The 23226-nt window shown below is 43.0% G+C and overlaps 1 protein-coding gene across 1 annotated transcript; it reads left to right on the forward strand.

Moving 5' to 3' along the window:
- The first annotated feature begins 196 nt into the window (after window positions 1-196).
- Window positions 197-23086, forward strand: Septin14 (septin 14). Its single transcript, XM_051161399.1, has 9 exons — window positions 197-275; window positions 4116-4233; window positions 4845-5040; window positions 7393-7579; window positions 10545-10709; window positions 16167-16263; window positions 17239-17407; window positions 20613-20745; window positions 22907-23086. The coding sequence occupies exons 1-9, from the start codon at window positions 222-224 to the stop codon at window positions 23084-23086; spliced, it is 1299 nt and encodes a 432-aa protein (XP_051017356.1). The 5' UTR covers window positions 197-221.
- Window positions 23087-23226: the final 140 nt, after the last annotated feature.

The raw sequence follows: 23226 nt of genomic DNA on the forward strand, positions 1-23226 counted from the left end.
TTTGGGGGATCGTTGGCTAAGCGATGTTGCTTTATAGGATGGCACATTCTCGAGCATGCACAAGCCAGTTTAGGATAAAAGATCCGACTTCTAACAGGTCAGAGGTGTGACAGTTTGTGGCAGTTTCCATGTTGGATTCTCTAATGCTGTAAGGTTAAGGAATATGACCTCTGCAGGTGGACCTGACAAAGCTTGCTTTCTTTCAGCCTTTTCACTCTGACATGGCAGAAAAACCACCGAACATGCCCACACAAACACCTAACAATGAAGATACAGTTAAGTACATCTTTCATTTATAACTATGCATCGTGTACTTCAGTAAGTAGTTTCAAAATATTGACTTTTTTTTCTTTCTTTCTTTTGTTTTTGTTTTTGTTTTTTGAGACAGGGTCTCTCTATGTAGCCTTGGCTGTCTTGGACTCACTTTGTAGACCAGGCTGGCCTCGAACTCACAGCGATCTGCTGCCTTTGCCTCCCTGAGTGCTGGGATTAAAGGTGTGCGCCACCACGCCGGCTCTGTAACATGTTTCTTGACTCTGTTGATCTCTGTGTGTGTGTGTGTGTGTGTGTGTGTGTGTGTGTGTGTGTGTGTGTGTGAGAGAGAGAGAGAGAGAGAGAGAGAGAGAGAGAGACAGACAGACAGACAGACAGACAGACAGACAGACATTATTCTCATCAAAAAGCAAAGGAGATTAAATCAAAATTTAAAATCTCTCTGGGGTGTTATGAGCTTCATATCACTGTAGCGAAATACTTCATGGAGAAAGATGTACAGGGACCCATTCGCTGTGCTCCGCTCTTCGTACTGTCCCTCCCTGGCCCCAGATGTAAAAGCCAAGGAAGGGTAGGAGACCCTGTTACAGCAGTGTGGGATCTGCCTCTCTGACAGCTACCTGCGTTGGCCACGGGGTCCCTAAGACCGGGGCATTCTAGTTAGTCAATCTCCTGTCAGATGAATAACTAGAAAAGATTTTTTCCCATTCTGTAGTTTGTTTCTCCACGGTCAATCATTTTCTTGGCTTGGCAGAAGGCGTCTAATTTATTGCAATCCTAGCTGTCAATCTGCCTCCCACAGCTCTGGCATTCTGGGACTTAGTTCCCAAAAGTAGCTGTGTGAAATGACTTGCAACGTCTCTTTCTCGCGTCCCCCAGCTGGCTCTCTGAGCTGCCAGGGTTCAAGCGAAGCACTGTTCATTTATGTTGTTCATCACAGGCTGCTTTCTCATCACCAGAGGTTCTCGGTAGGTTCGTATCAGATGTTTCCCACCAAGGGCAAACTGCTGAGGGCTCCTAGTGACAAGAAAGTCGGGAGTCGTGACTCCTAGAGAAACAAGTTCGGGGTCTTCTCAAGATAGTTCCCCAATGTGCCGCTGTGAGTATCATCCTAGAAAACACAGGATTTTTTTTTTTTTTTATATCTTTGAGACAAGGTCCTTCTGTGTAGCCCTGGCTGTCTTGAACTCACTCTGTAGACCAGGCTGGCCTCGAACCCAGCGATCGGCCTTCCTCTGCCTCCTGAGTGCTGAGATTAAAGCTACGTACCATCACCGGCCTCGCTCAAGAACACAGAGCCAACTGAGTGCCAGTTTCTATTGGGATCCCATTGCCAGTGTCTGAAGAGAGAGCATTTCTGCACAGCACCACTCCTGCCATGGTCCACCTAGCTTCTCTCTCATCTCTGGCCATGTTCTCTGCAGTGTAGCTGCATATTCAGCTCTGGGGCGCCCTCTATTCCACTGTCTAAGGTCTCTCCAAGCTTGTCTGAACTTCTTGGCGGCCCTCCAGTTGTTCTGATTCAACCTGCAGGAGAAACTGGTGCATGCTGGGTGCCCTAGTCTGCCATCTTGGATCTAATGTCACTTTGCACTTGTGTAAGGTCTGTTATAATGTATCCCTTCTCATCTTTGATTTTGTTTACCTAAGTCTTCTCTGTGTTTTTCTTAGTCTAGCCAAACCACATAACTAGTTAAGTATACTAAAACATTTTAAAATTCTTTGTCAGACATTTTTTCAATATAATTTTTTTGGGGGGGGTGTATTGCTAGAGAGTTACCATGTCCTTTTGGAATTGCTGGGTTACTTTAAAAAACATATTCCTTACAGCCAGGAGTGGTGGCACACACCTTTAATCCCAGCATTTGGGAGGTAGAAACAGGTGGATCGATGTGAGTTTGAGGCCAGCCTGGTCTACAAAGTGAGTCCAGGGCAGCCAAGGCTGTAGATTTCTCATGCACCTGCATTCATATTTGTGCATGTGGTAGATCAGTTGTCTTGAGCACATTTGTCCCAGTCTATATCTTGGTGTTTTCAATTTGATGTGTGTCTTGGCTTTGGCTCCAGTTTGACATGACACATCCTCTACAGCATCTGTGGCTGTTATTAATGGCATTTGGCGGCGGGGGGTGGGGGGGGTAGTTGATGCTGTGATGGGTTTAAAGAGAACTTGTTGGTGAGGGACACAAAGTGGGGGCATTCTAGCTGCTCAGGCAGGTGTGAGGCTCACAGCCATGAGTGTGTGGTACTCTTTCTGTGGCTAGTTTGACAATGGTAACTGTGGCACTGAGTGTGACCGTTGTGAGTTGAGCTCTGCTCATGGGACAGGTTACCAGCAGCTCCTGCAGTGGCGAAGATTGGAAGCACCTGCCCTCAGTCCCAGCAGTGTCCTGGATGTCCACCAAACTGCCTGTGGAATGAGGCCACTGTGGTCTAGTTTGATAATCACTCTATTGTAGTCACCACGTCAGTGCTAAAGGACAAGCCCAGCTAGGGTTTTTTTTTTTTCCATTTTTTTTAAACCTTCAGTTGATGTCACCTTGAACTGTCTGGGATGTATCTGAAAATGACAGGCTGTCTTTTCCCATAGGCCTCATTATTGGGACCAGGGCCATTCTATCTAGTTCTTTTGACAGTCACCATCTTGTGGGCAGGCACTATAGGATTCTTCCCGGGGATTGGAGTGTTGGAATGTGTGTGTGTGTGTGTGTGTGTGTGTGTTCTACTCTTCTAAACTAGTGATCTTAACCTTCCTACTGTTGCAACCTTTTGGATTTTGAGACAGGGTTTCTCTGTGTAGCCCTGGCTATCCTGGAACTCGTTACGTAGACCAGGCTGGCCTCGAATTCAGCGATCTGCCTGCCCCTGCCTCCAAAATGCTGGGATTAAAGTTGTGCATCACCACCGCCCAGCGACAACCTTTTAATATAGTTCCTCATCTTGTGACCCCCCCAACCATAAAATTACTTTGTTGCTACTTCGTAACTATAATCTTGTTTCTTTTATGAATCATAATGTAAATATTTCACATGCAGGATATCTAATATGTGGGCCCCAAAGGGGTCGTGACCCACAGGTTGAGAACCACTCTCAAGTTCACAGCCACAAGGGTGGCAATCTTCTGTTACACCCTGAGCCCACAGTCTATCAACTGCGCAGCCCTGGAGTAGAACCAAGGTTCATACTGCCGCGGGCTGCCTGGTGTTCAGGCTGATTGCTGACCCAAGATTCCTGCAACAAGTCATGGGTGATAGAACGGATATCTATAGATTGTAGCCACAGGTCTCCTTTTGACCCTGCGGCTTTAATATTTTGATCCAGAGGGTCCATTAGAGGACACTGGTTTAAGATGGGATTGTGGTAATTCCCTAGTGTTAGCTTTTACTCACCTGGCACTGGACTCTAAGCTGGAGTCCTATGCTCCCCCCCCCCACCCTTCCCCACCTTCATTTTCTTAATATAGATACACACTACAGTAATACCAAATTTTTCTTTTAACATAGAAAAGCCATTGCTATTTTACAACAAAACCATGGTGTTTCTCATGGTGTTTTTTCATCTTCAATTTCTTCTTAAATTTAGAAACAGCCTCGTAGAGTATGATCAAAGGTTGGCTTAACTTACTTAGAACAATAGCATCAACATCTGTATGAGGGTTTTTTTTTTTTTTTTTTTTTTTTGGCCCAAATTCACTCCATACATTTGCATCAAGAAGACAATACAGGGATAGCCAGTCCTGTTTTTTTGTTTTTGTTTTTTTTAAAAACATAATCAGTGTTGTCTTTTCAAATGATGTTATTTCTGATTCTAACTAGAATGCTTTTATTTCTGTTTTATCCAAGCAAACTGAGAACATCCGTTGCTTAGCCACTCTTGAACATTTTGGGTTTGAGTGTTTGCCCACTCAGATGGTGAACAGATCCATCCAGAAAGGATTCTCTTTCAATATTCTCTGCGTGGGTGAGTACCAAACGCCACATTCAAATTGTTTCATTTGTCTCCTATTTGTCTAAACTAATAACAAACAGCATGGTAGCGACGATGTGAATTCAAGACCATTTCTCCATATTTATGTTGTTGTTTTTTTTTTTTTCTTCCTCTTAGCCGCACTGTTTAAATATTGAAGAACATTTCAGCTTAGCCTGTGGGCAGTTGTCTTTAATCCTAGCACACAGGACTCTGAGCAGGCAGATAGATATCTGTGTGCCCTAGTCAGCGTTCTATTGCTTTGGAGAGACACTGTGACCACAGCAACCCTTATAAAAGGAAGTATTTAAGCAGTGTTTACTTACAGTTTCAGAGGCTTAGCCCATGGTCCTCACGGCAGGGAGCATGGCATATGTGGGAAGAAGACAAGGAGCTGGGGAAATAGCTGAGAGTTCTTCCTTCCTGTCCACAGGCACCAGGAAGAGAGAGACTCTGGGCCTGGCTTGCACTTTTGAAACCCCAAAGCCGGCTCCTGGTGACACACTTCTTCCAACAAGGCCCCACCCTTATTAATCCTTCTCAGATAATGCCACTGCCACTTAGGCTGCTAAGATTCTTTGATGGTACGTTTATGTTCACTGCAGGAGAAACTGGAATTGGAAAATCAACGCTGATCAACACACTGTTCAATACCAACATGAAAGAGAGCAAGACCTCCCACTTCTATCCAAAAGTTGGACTTAAAGTGAAGACATATGAACTTCTGGAAAGAAATATTCCACTGAGATTGACTGTTGTGAAAACAGTGGGATATGGAGATCAAATAAACAAGGAAGCCAAGTTAGTGGTGTCATATTTTTAAAATTAATTAATAAAGTTAGCATAAAAGGCATTGGGTTTCATTGTGACATGTTTTCTTTAAAAAAATAGGTAGAGATCACTCTTTTTTTTTTTTTTTTTTTTTTTTTTTTTTTTGAGACAGGGTTTCTCTGTGTAACAGCTCTGGCTATTCTGGAACTTGCTCTATAGTCCAGGCTGGCCTAGAACTCATGGAGAGCTACCTGCCTCTGCCTCCTGAGTGCTGGGATTAAAGGCGTGCGCCACCACTGCCTGGCTGGTAGAAATCACTCTTATTTTGTAACCCTTTCCCTTTTTTTGAGATAGAATCTTACTATGTAACCCTGACTGGCCTGAACTCCCTATATAGAATCAAGCTGACCTTAAACCTACAGATATCTGCCTGCCTCTGTTTCCCAAGTGCTGGGATTGAAAGTATGTGCCAACAGGCAATGTTTTGTTACTTTATTTAAAATCCTTCTCATCTTAATGAATTGCCTTCTTTTTGCCAGACTAAGTTGTAATATTTTTTTTAAAATATTTTTTCAAGATTTATTTATTATGTATCCAGTGCTTGCCTGCATGACAGAAAAGGGCATTAGATCATATTATAGATGGTTGTGAGCCACCACGTGGTTATTGGGAACTGAACTCAGGATCTCTGGATGGGTGGTCAGTCTGAGCCATCTTTCCAGTCTCAAATTGTAATATCTTTTTAAAAGATTTACTTTTATCAATTTAATTGCATGTAAGTATCCGTGTGTGTGGGAGCGCGTGCGTGTGTGGGTGTGCGTGTGTGCGCGCACACACACACACTTCAGCGAAGCCTGGTGGCAGATGTAAGGTACCTGTAGAGGCTATAAGCACTGGGGCCTCTTGCAGCTGGGGTTACAGGAGGTTGGGAGCCACCTGATAGGTGCTGGGAACTGAACTTGGGTCCTCTGGAAGAACAGTATGTGCTCCTTAACCACTGAGTCATTTCTTCAGGTCTAAATTGCAATATTCTTCTATGGTAATTGATGTCTTTCCTTCTAGCTTTTAATTCTTCTATCATGAAGTAATACTCTTGTGAAATTGATGGTTTTATATATCTAGTGTAGTTGTATTATTTAAAATGTTTCTTTTATAAAACGGGTGGTTTTGCTTTATGTGTGTCTGTGCACTACATGCACTCCTGGTGTCCCTGGAGGCCAGAAGAGAGTGTTAGGTCCCCTGTAACTGGAGTAACCGAGGGTTGTGAGCTGCCATGTAGGTGCTGGGAATCGAACCTGGGCCGTCTGGAAGAGTGGTCTTAGCTGCGCCATCTCTCCAGCTTGTTCTGTCCTAGCTCTGTGTGTAAATGACATCAGATGAGCAGCCTAAAATCAGCCAGGACAGGAACATTCGGACCACCCAGGCCAGCAAATTCTTTTTATTTTTGTATCTTCCTTACAATGTTTTTCAAGACAGGGTTTCTCTGTGTAGCCCTGACTCTCCTGGAACTCATTCTGTAGACTAGGCTGGCCTCGAACTCAGAGATCTGCCATCTTCTGCCTCCCAAGTGCTGGGATTAAAGGCGTGCACTACCACGCCCGGCTTGATGGAGGCATTTTTTTTTCTCAGTTGAGTTTCTTCTTCCCAGATAACTGTAGCTTGTGCTACTTGACCAAAACAAAACAAAACAAAACAAAAACAACACAAAAACAACAACAAAAAAAAACCAACCGGGACAGCTATAGAGCCAGCAAAAACTCACCCAAGGTGTCTTCTGGGGTCCACCCAGAGGCTTTAGGGAAGAAGTTCTTTGTTTTTTATAGCTTCAGGTTTTCAGCTGTCACTACTGGCTAAGCCCCTCCCATCTGCACCTCCACCCCTATGCAGCAGTCTCTTTGGGTCTTTGTGGTGTCTTGCAGGAGAATTATTACTGGAGGGTTCGGATGACTTTTCTCAAATTTCGGTTCTTTTTTTTTTTTTTTTTTTCTCCTTTGAGACTGGGCTTTGCTATGTATCCCAGGCTATCTTTGAATTCACTAAGTAGTCCAGGCTAGTCCTATTCAGAGCAGTCCTTCTGCCCCAGCCTCCTGGTGTTAGGATGACAGGCATGTGCCACTATGACCAGCTTCAGATTTTAAAAATTATGTCTGTAGTTCCATTTCCCTTAAAAGAAAATCACATTTTTCCCCTTGGATATATGATTCTACCAACGGAGCTATATCCTCTCCAACCTGGAATTATGTTTTATGACCATGAAGTGCATTACTTTTATGAAGTGGCAAATTTCAGTGCACAGTGTTGGTAAACGACCAAGACATCAGATTCTGATCTTATTAAAATGCTGCTAAATGTTTAAATTTATCTTATTTTATTTTATTTTAGCTACCAGCCAGTAGTTGACTACCTGGACGCTCAGTTTGAGGCCTACCTCCAGGAGGAGCTGAAGATCCAGCGCTCTCTGGCCGACTATCAGGACTCTCGCATCCACGCCTGTCTTTACTTCATTGCACCCACAGGGCATTCTCTCAAGTCCCTGGACCTGTTAACGATGAAGAACATCGACAAGAGGGTATGTCTGATGCCCCGTCAGCCTTCCAAGGTTCAGCGTGCCTTGAAGCATTTACGTGCAACTGCCCGGCATCTTATGATATGTGCATATATTTGAATATTTTTTCTCTTGCTCTTGAAAGCATTTGAATGAATTTTCTAGGACGTCCCTAACAAAATGCCGGAGAGTGGATGGTTTAAACAAATTTAAAAAATGTTTTCACATAGTCCTGGGAGCTTGAAAATCAAGGTGCCAGCAATTATCTCCTTGGTTTGCAGAAGGCTGCCTCTTTACTTTTTCTCACGTGGCCTGTCTTCTGGTGTCTGTTGTACAACATTTTTTTTTTTTTTGAGGCAGGGTCTTATGTAGCTGAGGCTGGCCTTGAACTCATTATGTAGCTGAGGTTGGCTTTAACCTCCTGATTTTCCTACCTCAGTTTTCCAGTGTTGGAATTAAAAGTATGCACCACTACACTAGACCAAACCTTCTTCTAAGGTTGGTAACCAAACTGGATTAGACCCCACTATAGTAACAGTCTTAACTTTGACATTTCTGTCTATAAATACTGATACATTTTGAGGTGTAGAGGGTTAAGATGTTAATATATACCATCTAGAGGGAGGGAGATTTAACATTTGATAGAATTCATCTTTAGCTGTCATTCCAGGTAAATTAAATTAAAACAGTGACTCCTTGGAGCCTGGCATGGGATGCATGCCTGTAATCCCAGAATTCATGGAGATGAGATAGGAGGATACCTGTGTGTTTGAGGCCAGCCTGGGCTACAATAGTCTACAGGCAGCCTGAGTTACAGGGAGAGATTTCGTCTCAAACAAACAAACAAACAAACACAATAGCAGCAGTAACCAAAATATGCTCCCCCCCCCCCCACATTTTACCTGTTTGGAGAGATAGAGGAAAAAGACTAAAATATACCCTGATTTTTTTCTGTGATTAAATTCTACTCAGATGACAGTCCTTTGTATATATTTTAAAAATCGAATTTACCATATGGTACTATAAAATAATCCTGTGAACCTTTGGTACCATTGATAAAATGAAACATGAAACTTTTCTGATTCTGGCTTCAGATACTCTCAGAGGAGACTCAGAATAAGAAACATGCAGGTAGCTGCAGCCTGCTATATTAAAGGAGACCTCCAAAACAAAACCCCGAGGGATCCTAAGAGACACGTGGACTTGCTTTGTTCACAGAGGGGCTTGCTTTGTAGCTCAAGTTGTCCGAGAATTCATGATCCTCCTGCCTCAGCCTCCCAAGTGTTGGGACTACAGGTGTTACCATACCAAGTTGGACTTCCTTTGACAGACTTCTTATCCCCATGGTTTTAGAAAAATCTTAATGTTTTTGTGAGTCCCTGGTATAAGGACAAGATAAGAACCTTGCGCTAGGTGCTAGAAATGATGGCTCAGTTCTTGAGAGAGGGCATCCTGTAGTTGGGTGTGGAGGGGCTCTAGGCTCACACCCACAACATGTGTCTACAGCCACAGTGATGTGTGTGACTTTCCCTCTTACCTAGGATGTGCCACAGAAATGGTCAGGTCCTTAAAGACCTCCATGATCCTGTGCTTCTGCCCCAAAGCCCTCAGCCTGTTCTCCAATTTGTACAGGGGGACCATCGCTTTATGGGAGAATTAGCTGAAGGCTAGGCTCACCCTATTCATAAGGAGGGATTGGACAATGGATGGTGGGTGTTTTACCTCATGTTCTCAGTCTCTTTAACACCTCAAGTTTAAAGTTTTCATCTGCTCCTATAAGACCATTAAGTTTTCAATCTTAAAAATAACCACTTATACCAAGGCTTGTGTTACTATGCATGCCTTTAATCCCAGCACTCAGGAGGCAGAGGCAGGCAGATTGATGTGAGTTCAAGGCCAGCCTGTTCTACAAAGTGAGTCCAGGACAGGCAAGGCTACACAGAGAAATTTTGTCTCAAAAACCAACCAACCAACCAAACAAACAAACAAGAATGCCAAACCCCCCACAAAAACATGACTAGTTATAGTTGCATAAAGACACATGCTAAACAGTTATAGCCTTTTCAGAGAGATTTTCCCAGACCAGGACTTTCATTTATGACCGTATACACTTCTCCATTGCTTGAATTTCTTGTGAGAGAGAGAGCGCGCGCCAGACAGAGTGTGTTTGGAAAAACATGGGATTTGAAAAAACTGTGATTTGAGAATTCTGAAATAAAAGCAACTGACTTAAAGCTGATATTTATTCATTTATACCATATTACAGGCTTAAACAGATATAGCTATGAATTAGGAGACAGACAATGGTTAATATGAATTTATGGACAAGGGATTGCTTGAATGACATCCAAGAGAAAAACTCTCCCAGCATTTTAATGACAGGTCTTTTCATCATTCAGTTTGAGAAGTAATTGGGTCTACTGAACCTTACCATTTAGATTATGCTAATTCCAGAGCCATTGGGGGCATGGGGATTTTAGAAATGAAATGAGGGCAAGACTTCTAAAACTAGCCGGGAGTGGTGGCGCATGCCTGTAATCCAGCACTCCGAAGGCAGAGACAAACGGAGCTTTGTGTGTTTAAGCCCAGCCTGCTCTACAAAGTGAGTTCAGGACAGCCAGGGCTATTACACAGAGAAACCCTGTCTCAAAAAAGATAAAAACCAAACCAAAACAAAAAAGAGTTTTAAAAAAGAGTTCTGATAAAAGATGAAGGCTCAAAATATAGCTCAGGGGTAGAACATTTACCCAGAACAGTCAAGGCTTAAGGTTGAATCCTCAGTATTCCCCCAAACAAGAAACTCTTGGTGGCTGAGAATGACAGGGCACATCTGTGGGCACACCCCACACTCTTCACTGAATGCCATAGAAGATCCTGTCATAACAGCAACAGCAGCAGCAACAAACCACATGCATACATTTTTCCCCACCAGGAGTGGAGAGTTTAGGGTGAAAAATAGTGAAATTTGATTCACCTTTCTTCTCAACAGGTGAACATCATACCACTGATTGCCAAAGCCGACTCACTTTCCAAAAGCGACCTACAGAAATTCAAGAGCAACATCATGAGGGAACTGGTGAGCCATGGAGTTCAGATATATCAGTTCACGGCAGACGACAGTGAAGCAACTGCTCCAGAAAACACATCAATGAACGTAAGCTCCGTCTGTTGAGCGTGAGTTTCCCTTCACGTGTGGGGAGGAAGCACAGTGTGTAACATTTCCTGTGCTTTATTGTCATTTGTACCCTGCAAGAGACCGTTGTACAAGAATTGCCACATGAACGACAATGTGATATGGATGGTTTATTGAATGCCTGAACACCTTTTTCAAGGTGATTGTGGTCAAGGCCTCAGAAAGGACTCAGGAGCCTAACTGTCACATCAACCTGTTTTCCAGAGTCAGTTTATAAAGGAAAAAAACCAACCAACCAACCAACCAACCACAATTAGCTCATACAGGGGGCCAGATGGTGGAACAGGGTGGTCAGTTCTGATTCAAATTATTTTTCTAACAAGAAGTTCTAGCTAACCTTGAAAGTGTGCCTGGCAGTTGGGGGCAGCTGTGCTTACAGTTGGAAAATTTCTTGGAACAACAAGGCCACAGTTTCTCATTGAACATAGACATAGTTTATGGTGAACCTGACCTTGTCCAGAGATTCTTTTATGTTAGCAATGAGCTGAGGTGATATGGCTGGTGGGCCTGAAATAAAAATGCCTATAGTTAGGCTACCCAAAAGGAGCAGGCCTCAACAGAGTCAATAAACAATATATTTTCCCTCAAAGTACATGGGGAAGTGTTTTATCCCCTCCCTTCTTCTCTTCTACCTTTCCCTCCCTCTTTCCTCTCCCTCCCCCCTCCCTCCCTCCCTCCCTCCCATCCTTCCTTGGCAGGGTTTCATGTGGCCTAAGTTGGCCTCGAATTTACTGTGTCACATATAAGAGTGACCTAAAATTCCTGAATCTCCTAATTTCACCTCCTGGGTACTGGGATTACTGTTTGAGAGTTGTATTGTAGATGTATTTGCTGGCACTGGAATCCACCACTTAACATTTTTATTGGTATGGTTTTCAGTAATACTCTCTATCTGTTGTAAAGAGGAGTTTCCATGATGAGGGCTGAGTACTACACTTATCTGTGGTTGTAAGAACAAATATTTAGGTGGTAGTTATGGATTAATCTGGTTTAGTAAAATGGTTTTTTGTAAGTTCTCCAAAATCCATGACTTTACTGGCCCTAGGTAGTTGGCTAGACTACCAGACATAATTTCCTTCTTGTTAATCAGATCTGAAGTCCAATTAGAGAGCCATTGGTTATTGCCAAGGTATGCATACTATTACTGCACTTTTAGAGCTATTGTTCCATTCTGGTTTTTGTGGTTCATAGGCATCACAGTTGGGCAGGGCTTTTGGTTGCTTCCTTCCACTGGAAGCTTGCATGGCACTTTCTGGAACCATAAAAGAAAGACCCTCATGGAGGAGGCTTTCAGGTCAGTTCCAGCTCAGGGGACTCTGGACCTTACGTCTGAAGTGCATAGTGTCTTCGGCACCAAGGGCTATAGGAATAGCTTGTAATGTTTGGGAGTTCCTTGAGCAACCCTGGACTAGCAACTCAAAAGAGGTCTTCTCATGCTTGGTATTGGGGTTTTGTTAGATGGTCTTTGGATAGGGAGCCCAGATGGGAAAATACCATTTAAGCTACATATGTATGTTTATGCACCAACTTATGTATATTGTAGGTATACTTATTATGTGTTTCCTCTTCTAGTTATTGTCTTCAATTAGAATAATGTTTTTAAGATTTACAATATTGTACGTGTATCAGTACTTTGTGTGTGTGTATGTGTCCATATACTACATTTGTGTGTGTGTGTGTGTGTGTGTGTGTGTGTGTGTGTGTGTGTGTGAATATACTACATTTGGGGTTATTCCACATTTTGGCTATTATGAAGAACATTATTATAAACATTTAAGTACAAATGTTTGTGCTGGTATATAATTTCTCCACTATCTATAAGCAATATCTATATCTAATCATTTGAAGACCTGCTGTATTGGTTACCAAAGCACCTGCCCCAGGAGTTTCAATTATATTTCTTCACCTTAATTCATGCTATATAAGTTTTAAAATTTTTGACTAAATTACTCAGTATGAGTGGATCCCACTGTAGCTTTGATTGGCATTTTGAGCAACTGCAGATGTGAAATATCTTTTTATAGGCTTGTGCATATTTTTATGTCTTCCTTGAGAGAAAGATATATTCAGATTCTTTGTTCAGTTTAGGTTGACATTTTGACTTTTTGTTATAAGTTACAAGGGTTTCTTATATCCTCTTTTTCTATTTCATTCTGTTTCCTGTGAAGAAGCTTACGTTATTCCACCCACCAGTCTTCTTATCCTCATTATCCAATCTCTCTTTATAGCCCCTGACTCACCCCCTTCCCAGACCCCATCATCACTCTGATACATTTAAATTGAAAAAGGAAAACTCTTTTTGCAGTAGCATGGATTGAACCTAGCTTCACACATACTAGACAAGTAAGCAGTGACTGCTCGCTCCATCTCCAGCCTGAGACTGAGCTTGCTTTCCTCCCTCCCTCCGTCCCTCCCTCCGTCCGTCCGTCCCTCCCTCCCTCCCTCTTTTCCTTCCTACCTTCCTTCTTTTTAAAAATGATTTCTCTGTGTAACCTTGGCTGTTCTGAAACTTACTTTGTAGACCAGGCTGGCCTGCATCTCAGAGATCTGCCTGCCTCTCCCTCCTGAGTGCTGGGTCAAATATGTGTGTTACCATGCCCAGCTCTTGAATTTTCAAAATTCTCGTATAAGAGACTATACAACTCTTTTTCTTTTCTGCATCTGATTTATTTCAATGAACATTAATGCCCTCCAGCTCCATTTGCTTGAAAATACCTTATTATTTTACATGCATGTCGGCTGGTGCCCATGGAGGCCAGAGGAGAACATCAGCTCCTTTGGAACTGGTGTTACAGATTATTGTGAGCCGTTATGTGGGGACTTGGAATTGAACCTGCATCCTCAAGAAGAGCAGACAATGCTCTTAACCATGGGTCCCTCTCTCCAGCCCCATCCAGCTCCCTTTTGCAGTAAGTGATAGGTCTTATTTATCACTAAGAGTGCATATACAGACTATGTTTTCTTGATCCTCTCACCCATCTATGGACACCTTATTTTGATTTGCTGTCTTAGCTATATTTGAATAATGATACAATAAATATAGGTGTCCAGACACTCATTTGCTGTGCTGATTTCTTTTTCCTTGTATGTATAACTAGAAATGAAATAGTTGAATCACATTGTAGATCTATTTTTAATTTTCTACAAAAGTTTTGTTAACTGCATTGGTTTGTGTTTATGCAGTATGTGTTTGTGTGTGTGTGTGTGTGCATGCACGCACAAATGCACACATGCCATGGTGCACATATGGAACTCAGAGGACAAAATTCTCCCTTCCTACTGTGTGTGTTCTGGGGATAGAACTCTGGTCCTCAAGCGTGGAGCACGTGCCTTTATCTGTTAAGCTGTCACACCATCTCAGTTCAAAAGTTCTTTTGAGGTTATTTATAGCTGATAAATAAAACCGTAAGAATCACATATGAATAGGATACCATGTAATATTTGGATGTATTCATATGTTGTATAACATCTAAATCTAGTCAAGAATATTTGGGACAAAAACTTCTTTCAAAAGCCTCCTCTACGGGTTTTGGAAATGGACAGTGTACCTTTGACATTTAAAGTCACTCTATTCTGCAAGGCACCATAGAAAATTTTTTTTCTTCTGCGTGTATGTGTTTGTTAATGTGGGCAGGCAGGTGCTTATAAGTGTGTGTGTGTGTGTGTGTGTGTGTGTGTGTGTGTGTACGCGTGTGCACGTGGAAGTCAGAGCACAGCCTCTGGTGTTGTTTCTTAGGAGTTGCCTGCCTTTTATTTTTGAGACAGGGTCTCCTATTGGCTGGGATGTTACCAGGTGTGTTGGGTTGGCTGACTGGCAAGGCCCTGGATCTGTATGCCTATTCTTATTTCCCCAGTGCTGAGAATACAAACATGTGCCACCATGCCTGGTTTTTTTTTTTTTTTTAATGTGTGATCAGACTCAAAGCCTCATGCCCACACAGCAAGCACTTTATCAATGAAGTTATCTCCCTGGTCCTCCCGAAGACATATATGATACTGGCTTTTGCTTTGTTTTGTTTTGTTTTTCGAGACAGGGTTTCTCTGTGTAGCCTTGGCCATCCTGGACTCACTTTGTAGACCAGGCTGGCCTCGAACTCACAGGGATCTGCCTGCCTCTGCCTCCCAAGTGCTGGGATTAAAGGCGTGTGCCACCACGCCCGGCAACATTGGCTTTTTAAAAAGTATTTATTATGCTGTGCCCTTATTAACTAATAATAATTTTTTGAGACAGGATCTCACTATTTAGCCCAGAGAATCCTGGATCTCATTCTGTAGACCAGCCTAGCCTTGATCCACCTGCCTCTGCTTCCTGAGTGCTGGGACTAAAGGTGCAGACCATTATGCCCAGCTTAATTTATTTTTATTTTTTATTTAGTTATTCATTTTACATCTCAATCGTAGCCTCCTCCCTCCTCTCTTCCCCATTCCTCCCCTTTGTCCCTCCCTCATCCCTCTACCCCGCATTCGCTGCCCCTCAGAAAAGGGGAGAATATCCCCAAACCTGCCCTTGCACTTTGAGTCTCATTAGGACTGTGTACTTCCTCATTCACAGTGTCCTGGCAAGACATCCACACCAGGGTGAAGTGATTGAAAGGTGTGCGACTGAAACCTTGTCAGAGACAGCCCCATCCCTTTCTGGGAGACCCACATGGAAGCTAAGCTGCCTGTTACGTATATATGTATAGAGGGTCTAGGTCTAGTCCATGTCTGGTCCTTGGTTGGCCCAGCTTAATTTTTATTTTATATATATATATATATATATATATATATATATATATATATATATATATATATATATTAAGGATAGTTTTTAGCTGAGCATGATGGCACATGTTTTTAATCCCAGCGTTCAATAGGCAGAGACAGCTAGCCTGGCCTACAGAGCAAGTTCCAAGACAGCCAGGGCTACAAAGAAAAAAAAAAAACAAAAAAACCCAAACAAAACAAAACAAAACAAAAACCCCAAAAAACAAAAAACAAAAAAAGCCGGGGGAGGGGGAGAGATTGATTGAGAGAGAGAATAGTTTTAGTATCAATTAATAAATATTATCTTAGTGTTTAGAGTAAAGATAATGTGAGGAGAAATATGTATATTAACAATTCAATATATATTTTTTTTATCTTTGTACTGCTCACACCAGGGTGCCTTGCTTTAGGAAATACTAGGTAGGTCATTTCTTAATTATATGCCATCCTGAGATTAAGGCTTATAAAAATCAGTTAGCATATATTTTCTGCTAAGTATTGAAATCTGATGCAGGATAGATTATTTGCATGGTTAAATGTATTATACCAGCCTCACCTGTGTTCTTTCTATCAATCACAGAAAGAAAAGAGCAACATAGTAAGCCATGTTGTTTGGAGGGAGTTTAACTTGTATCACTTCTTTAAAAGCTTGTATCATTTTAATTTGCTTAGGGAATATTACCTTTTGCTGTGGTAGGAAGTATGGAGGAGGTGAAAGTCGGAAAAAGGATGGTCAGAGGTCGTCATTACCCGTGGGGGGTTTTGCAAGGTAAATATGAAATCGTGTCTTATGATGATTAAATCCAATATATCCTGCGTCATCTGTAGTCTGAAAACAGCATTTTGATCTGAGCCAGCATTGATAACTCTAGCCAATTTGTAGGTCAGTAGTTGCTAATGAGAAACGCAAATTCCCTTTCATTTAAGCATCCGCTTAAAGCAGCGGTTCTCAACCTTCCTAATGCTGTGACCCTTTCATACAGTTTGGTGAACCCAAACAAAATTATTTTTGCTGCTACTTCATAAACTGTAATTTTTCTACTGTTATGAATCATAATGTAAAGATCCGATAGGTAAGCTGTCTGATATGCGGCCCCTGTGAAAGGGTCATTTGACAACCCCCCCCGTGGGTCGTGACCCACAGGTTGAGAAGTGCTGACTTAAGCATGTCTATGATTCATTCCGATAGGAAATTGTCAGCAGCTGACTTACATCCATATCTACCGAGTCTTCTTGTTTAACCAACGTGCCACAAGCGCACTGACTCTTTCTTCCTGAGTGTTGGGACTCATTTTAACAACACTGAAGAGTACATATTAGGTGTCACATGTACTACCACCTGGGTCCACCTGCCCATCATGGCACCGCCTGCCGTGAGCTGGGCCCTCCTACATCAATTAGCAATCAAGACAATGCTCTACAGACACGCCCACAGTCCAATCTGAGGGGGCAATTCCATCCCATGTATGTCAGGTTGGCAACCAAGGTCAGCTATCACATAAGCTAAATCAATAGGAGGAACAATCAGGAAGCTCAAAAATGTTTTGAAATATGCAGATGAGAGAGAGAGAGAGAGAGAGAGAGAGAGAGGGAGAGAATGGAAATGAATGAGGAAAACTTGGCGACAGCACTAAAAAGAACAAAACATTTGGGTTGAGAACACCAAAATGGCAGAACACTTATTCAGGAAAACAATGACCAGAAACCCTCCATGATGAATTTATACTGGTTTTATTTTGACTAGTGGAAAATGAAAATCATTGTGACTTTGCGAAGCTCCGGAATCTGCTTCTGTGTACTAATATGGAAGATCTGAAAGACCAAACCCACACCCAGCATTATGAATGCTACAGGAGCAACAGGCTGCAGAAACTGGGCTTCCGTGATGTGGGCCCGGACAATCAGCCTGTGAGGTGAGTGAAGACACCGCTAGTGGGCTGGTGAGGGGGCTCAGTCATGGGGAGTGCTGGCTGCTCTTGCATTGGGCCCCAGGTTCAGCTCCCAGTACCCACAGGGTGCCCCGTAGTCATCTGGGACTCCAGTCCTAGGGGATCCAATGCCCTCTTCTGGCTTGTGTGCGCACCTGGCATGCACAAGCTATGTAAACATGTGTGCAGATAAACACCCATACATATAAAATTAAAAGGAAACAAATCTATACAAAGAAACTGCTTGTTATATCGATCATTTGTGCCCTAAAGCCCACAAGGGGTGCTCATTCAAGATTAAGGATGTGGCTCCTCATGCATTTTTAGGGTGGTTTTGTTGTTGTTGTTTGGTTTTTGTTTGTTTGTTTTGTTTTTCAAGTTTTTTTCCCCCCTGTGTAACAAACAGGTCTGGCTGTCCTGGACTCGCTTTGTAGAACAGGCTGGCCTTGAACTCTCAGCATTCTGCCTTCCCCTGCCTCCCTGAGTGCTGGGATCAAAGGCATGCACCACCACATCTGGCTGAGTTTTTAGTCTTTGGATACAGATGGAGACACGAGGAGCAGCATCAATGACAGGGCTTATTTAGATGCTAGGGCAGTAGTTCTCAACCTGTGGGTCACGGCCCCTTTGGGTCAATTTGTAGCAATGAAAAGACATCTTGCACAGCAGATATTTACACTACAGTTCATAACGGTAGTAAAGTTACAGTTAGGCAGTGGCAACCAAAAATAATTTTATGGTTGGGGTCGCAAGGAACTATGTCAAAGGGTCACAGCATTACGAAGGCTGAGAACCACTGCACTGCAGTGTGTCCATATTGCAAGTTTTGAACTGTGAACTCCAGGGAAAACATGGTTTTTTTTTTAAATTTGTATTTGTGCAAAACAGAGGCTCGTGGAGGAATAATTAAGTATTGGCATTTATTAATAAAATTGACAAAGGGTTTGAGAAGAACTTTCTGGAAAGGCAGTTATATAAGGTTGGGCAGGAGGTGGCTCCACAGTTGAGAGCACTGGCTGCTCTTGTAGGGAAGTAGGTTCAATTTCCAGACCCCACATGGCAGCTCACAGATGTTTGTAGCTCCACTTCCAGGGAATCCAACACCCTCACACAGACAAACATGTAGGCAAACACTAGTGCACATGAAATAAAAGTAAATAAAGAACATTTATGTCAGAGTAATAACATTTTGGCTATGAAAGCATATATACAGTTCTATTGGAATATATTCATGTTGTAGCAATATGGCTTTCTGGAGACAACCAAGATTGGACCATCTTTGTCTGTGCATGTGTATCTGTGTGCATGTGTCTTGTGAGACAGATTTCTTTCCTGGAGAGACGCAGTACATATACACATGCACACATGCTGACACGCTCCCATGTGTAGGCATAGACACAGACACTCATGGATGTACACACACGTCAACTCACCCCAGAAAGGGATCCCGGGTGAAGGGTTACTAACAAGGAGCAGGGATAACTCGTGGCCAGAAAGGCTACCCAAGCACTCATGACAGCTCATGGAAATTGCAATGCTGGAGCTCTTGGAGCTCTCTGGGAGCTTGCAGGCAACTCCAGAGTCCAAACATGTCCCTTCCCACAGAGTCTCCACCCCCAGCAACAGGTGACTCCCATTTATATGGTTGGTAGGGGCTCTCAGAAATCTCAGCTTTGTTGTTGTTGTTTGGATATGTGATCTCCTGTTTACCACCCTCATAAGTTCCTGACTCCTTCCTGGGGTAAATATTTCTGTTTGTAGGGAATGTCACAATTGAGAGGACCGTGCTCTACAATGATGTGTTTGTCATTGGGGGCCAGAAGTCCGTGTTGATGGCTTCATCAATCACTCTCTGTCTTATTTATCGAGACAGGTCTTTCATTAAACCTGGAGTTTGTGGGTTTGCCTCGGCAATCTGGCCACTAAGCCACCGCAATCCTCCTGAATCTGTTTCCCAGCCCTGGGATGATAGGCATATACTGCTGAAACCTAGCTTTGATCTCTTGTTTTCATTTGCATTCTGAGGATCCAAACTCCAATCCTCGCGTGAGTGTGTGTGTGTGTGTGTGTGTGTGTGTGTGTGTGTGTGTGTGTGTATGTGTGTCGGGGCCACCAAATAAACCAATGCTTCTCAACCTCCCTAATACTGTGACCCTTTAATACAGTCCCTTATGTTGTGCGACCCCCCCAACCATAATATTATTTCATTACTCCTTCGTATCTATAATTTTGCTATTGTTGTGAATCATACTGTAAACAGCCAATGTGCAATTCCTGCGGGTGTTGAGAACCACTGCACTGAACCAGCTCCTCTTTCCTGAACTGCGTTAAGTGAATGATATTTTAAAGGATACCTTGCTTGCTTTAATTGAATTATTTAGAAAAGAGTCTCATATCTTAATTTTTCTAAAACTCTGTTGTCCAAAGATAGGAACATGTAGCTGGACGTGGTGTCACATGCCTTTAATCCCAGCACTTGGAGGGTAGATGTGGGTGAGGCTCTCAAAGTTGAAGGACAGTTTTTCTTCCTTGCATCATGAGTTCCAGGTCAGCCAAGGTTGCATAGTGAGACTTTGTCTCAAAAACAAAACAAACAGAACAAAAAACCCACCACTATTAACAACAGCAAAACCCCTAGGGAAATAAAATATCAGCTGCAGGACTAAGAAATCACTGATGTAGGGTTTCAATTTTTTGTTTTGTTTTGTTTTTTGAGACAAGGTTTCTCTGTGTAATAGCCCTGGCTGTTCTGCTCTTGCTTTGTAGACCAGGCGGGCCTCGAACTCAGACACCCGCCTGCCTCTGCCTCCCAGATGGGTTTGAAATTTTAGTGGTTCATCATATAATCAAATACTACCAGCTTTCACATCACATCATATAGAAATCTATGGCGTTGCTACACAAAATATTGGCGAGTGTCACTTTGGAAACATAGATATATAGCTTTCATGCTGATTCACATCAGCACTTAAAAACAATTAATTTTTTAACATTTATTTTGTGTGCATTTGTGTGTGCATGAACGCAGAGGTCAGAGGACCACGTGCGGGAGTTAGCTTTCTCTTTCCATGTGGGTCCCTGGGGATCAGCTCAGATCTTCTGGCTCCGTAGCGAGAGTCCTTACCTGCAGAGCTTCTCACTGGCCCTTTATTAGCACTTAAATATAAGAATAACAAACTTCCGTTCTTAGTTTTCAAGACATGTATGAAGCCAAAAGACAAGAGTTCCATGAGCAGTGCCAGCGGGAGGAGGAAGAACTGAAGCAGACCTTTGTGCAGCGAGTGAAGGAGAAGGAGCTGACCTTTAAGGATGCTGAAAAGGAGGCACGTATGGCCCACCTCAACTCCATTCTCCCGAGCTCCGCTTCTCTGGGGATGTATTCGAGAGATTAGTGTGGTTTTTATTTCGGAAGAAACTTTCCATCTCTCTAAAAGTAGCTATTCACTACACAGGATCTTGAGATAGCCTTTATTAAATTATAGGCTGAAATAATATTTTCCCCTGTTGAGCATTTTTGAGTTTGTCTTCTCAGCGCCCCACGTCTCTGACATGATCGGGCAGGCCTGCATGCTCTCCTTTCACCAACATCCTCTTTTGCTTATAGCTCTTCCAGCATGGGGTTGCATGCTGGGAACCCTACAGTTTGGAGATTGTCTTTACTAGTTAAGGTTTTATTGTTGTGGGGGGACACCATGGCCACAGCAACTTTTATAAAGGAAGCCATCTAACTGGTGCTGGCTTACAGGTCAGAGGCTTAGTCTATTACCGTCATGGTGGGAAGCATGGCAGTGTGCAGGCGGGTGTGGTGCTGGAGAGATAGCGGCGAGTTCTACATTGGGATCCACAGGCAACAGGAAGAGAGTGCCACACTGAGTGTGGCTTGAGCATCGGAGACTTCAAAGCCCACCCCCAACAAGGCCACGCCTCCTACTAGTGCCACTTCCTATGGACCTATGGGGGCTAATCTTATTCAAACCACCAAAGGAATCTTGGAGGCTGCCCCATCTTCATAGCTCCATTAGGCATTGTCCTAAGTGGAGCCCCTCTGTAGTAGCTCTGATCCTGTGACAGGCTCCCAGGCTACCCATGACATTCTTTGAAATCTATGTGAAGACTTCTTGGTCTCAGCTGTTGTCTCATGTATGCCCATAGAATTAGTATCACCTGGTAGAACCTATGATTTATAATATGTATGTTCAAGAGCATCCGACGGAGCCGTACCTGGTCTCACTTGATACTGGCTGGGATCACCTATGAATACTGTGGCAGTACACAGCAGTGAATCCTGAGGTCACGGGGACACTTGTCCAGAGAGCTTGCCTCCAGTCCTCCCTCAAGGCTATTCTCCATTGTGTTGAAGAATTAAAGTTGTTTCTAACTATATTAGTCTTTTTAGCAAAGGGTTGCTTGGAAAAACCCTGCTTTCTCATTTTACTACACGCAGTTTCATAAAAGCCATACAACAAACACCTCGTGTGCTTTACTAGTTAAATAGCTCATTTGTATGTACCAGCAAGCCTCAGGACCTGAGTTGAAACCTTGTAATGCACATGATCAGGAAAGAGAGACCTGACTCTTGCGAGTGGTTCTCTGACCTCCACACTCACACTGTAGCGTCTGCTTACCCCACCCCACCTGAGATAACTTAATAAAAAAAAATTTTTTTTTACACATTAGGGGAGGTTAGTTTGATACCAACTTTCTGCATTAGGTTTTAATGTATGAGACCAAGCCAGAATGGAATTGCCCACACTAAATGATGTCTAATCCAATTAAGCTTCAAAGTGGACTGGTTTTGTTCCAGCAGGCAGGCTCAGCAAGTAAGGGTGCTTGATGCTGAGCCTGGGACCTGAGTTAGATCCTGGAACTTCCACAGTAGAAGGACAGAACAAAAATATAGTTAACTAGTGTTTGTTTGCTTGTTATTATTATGTATTACATCTGCAGGCCAAGAGAGGGCTTATAGGTGGTTGTGAGCCACCATGCCATTGCTGAGAATTGAACTCAGGACCTTTGGGATAGCCGGTGGGGCTCTTAAGCTCTGAGCCACCTCTCCAGCCCCTAGTTAACAAGTGTTAGTACAATAAAACTTCGCTTTTAAACCTGTATGAAAAGCAGCTTTCAAACACCTACCTGGATTTTGCTCTTGGTTTCTGCTTTCTGTACCCCTCTTCTGCCTTTAAACTCCCACTTTGTTCATCCCCTTGATACCCTCATTATAGTTTGTGTGATATAAATATTAATATAATAGGCCCATTGCCCAACTGTAAAAACAGAAACTGAAGCCATTTATACTGTGAGGCTTAGGTGACTGCTAATGACTTCCAAACATTGAGGAGTAGAGGAGTGGTACCCTTGACCCCTTTTAAGGGCTTCCGTAACCCCAGCGGAGGCCCAAGGACTGATTGTAAATGAGTGTGTCTTAGGTCATACTCTGCCTTGTGTGACTCTCTGTGACTCCGGGATTTACTTCCCATCCTATAGCTGCAGGACAAGTTCGAACACCTGAAGAGAATCCAGCAAGAGGAGATCCTGAGACTGGAAGAAGAGAGAAGAAAGTTAGAGGAGCAAATCATCGAGTTCTATAAGATGAAGGCCGCCTCTGAGACAACACAGGCTCAGGTGTGTACCAGCGTTAAGAAGGACAAAGAGCGTAAGAAGTAACTTTCTCTTGCTATCCCGCTTGATTTAGAGCCCCATAATCCTCTGTCCATATGCCCACCAGCTTGTCTTCATTGCAGATTCTAATTCTAATTTTTTCAAGAATTATGTAACACATGTCATTCTCCACAAAAGTGTCAAAT

This window comes from Acomys russatus, chromosome 19 (assembly GCF_903995435.1).
Source record: "Acomys russatus chromosome 19, mAcoRus1.1, whole genome shotgun sequence".
NCBI lineage: Eukaryota > Metazoa > Chordata > Mammalia > Rodentia > Muridae > Acomys > Acomys russatus.

Excerpts from the sequence above, each read along its gene's own strand:
- Septin14 (XM_051161399.1), top strand. The coding sequence starts at position 222 with ATGGCAGAAAAACCACCGAACATGCCCACACAAACACCTAACAATGAA. Across the intron at positions 10,710-16,166 it reads CAGAAAACACATCAATGAAC|GGAATATTACCTTTTGCTGT; the intron begins GTAAGCTCCGTC and ends TAATTTGCTTAG. Across the intron at positions 17,408-20,612 it reads CCGGACAATCAGCCTGTGAG|TTTTCAAGACATGTATGAAG; the intron begins GTGAGTGAAGAC and ends TTCCGTTCTTAG.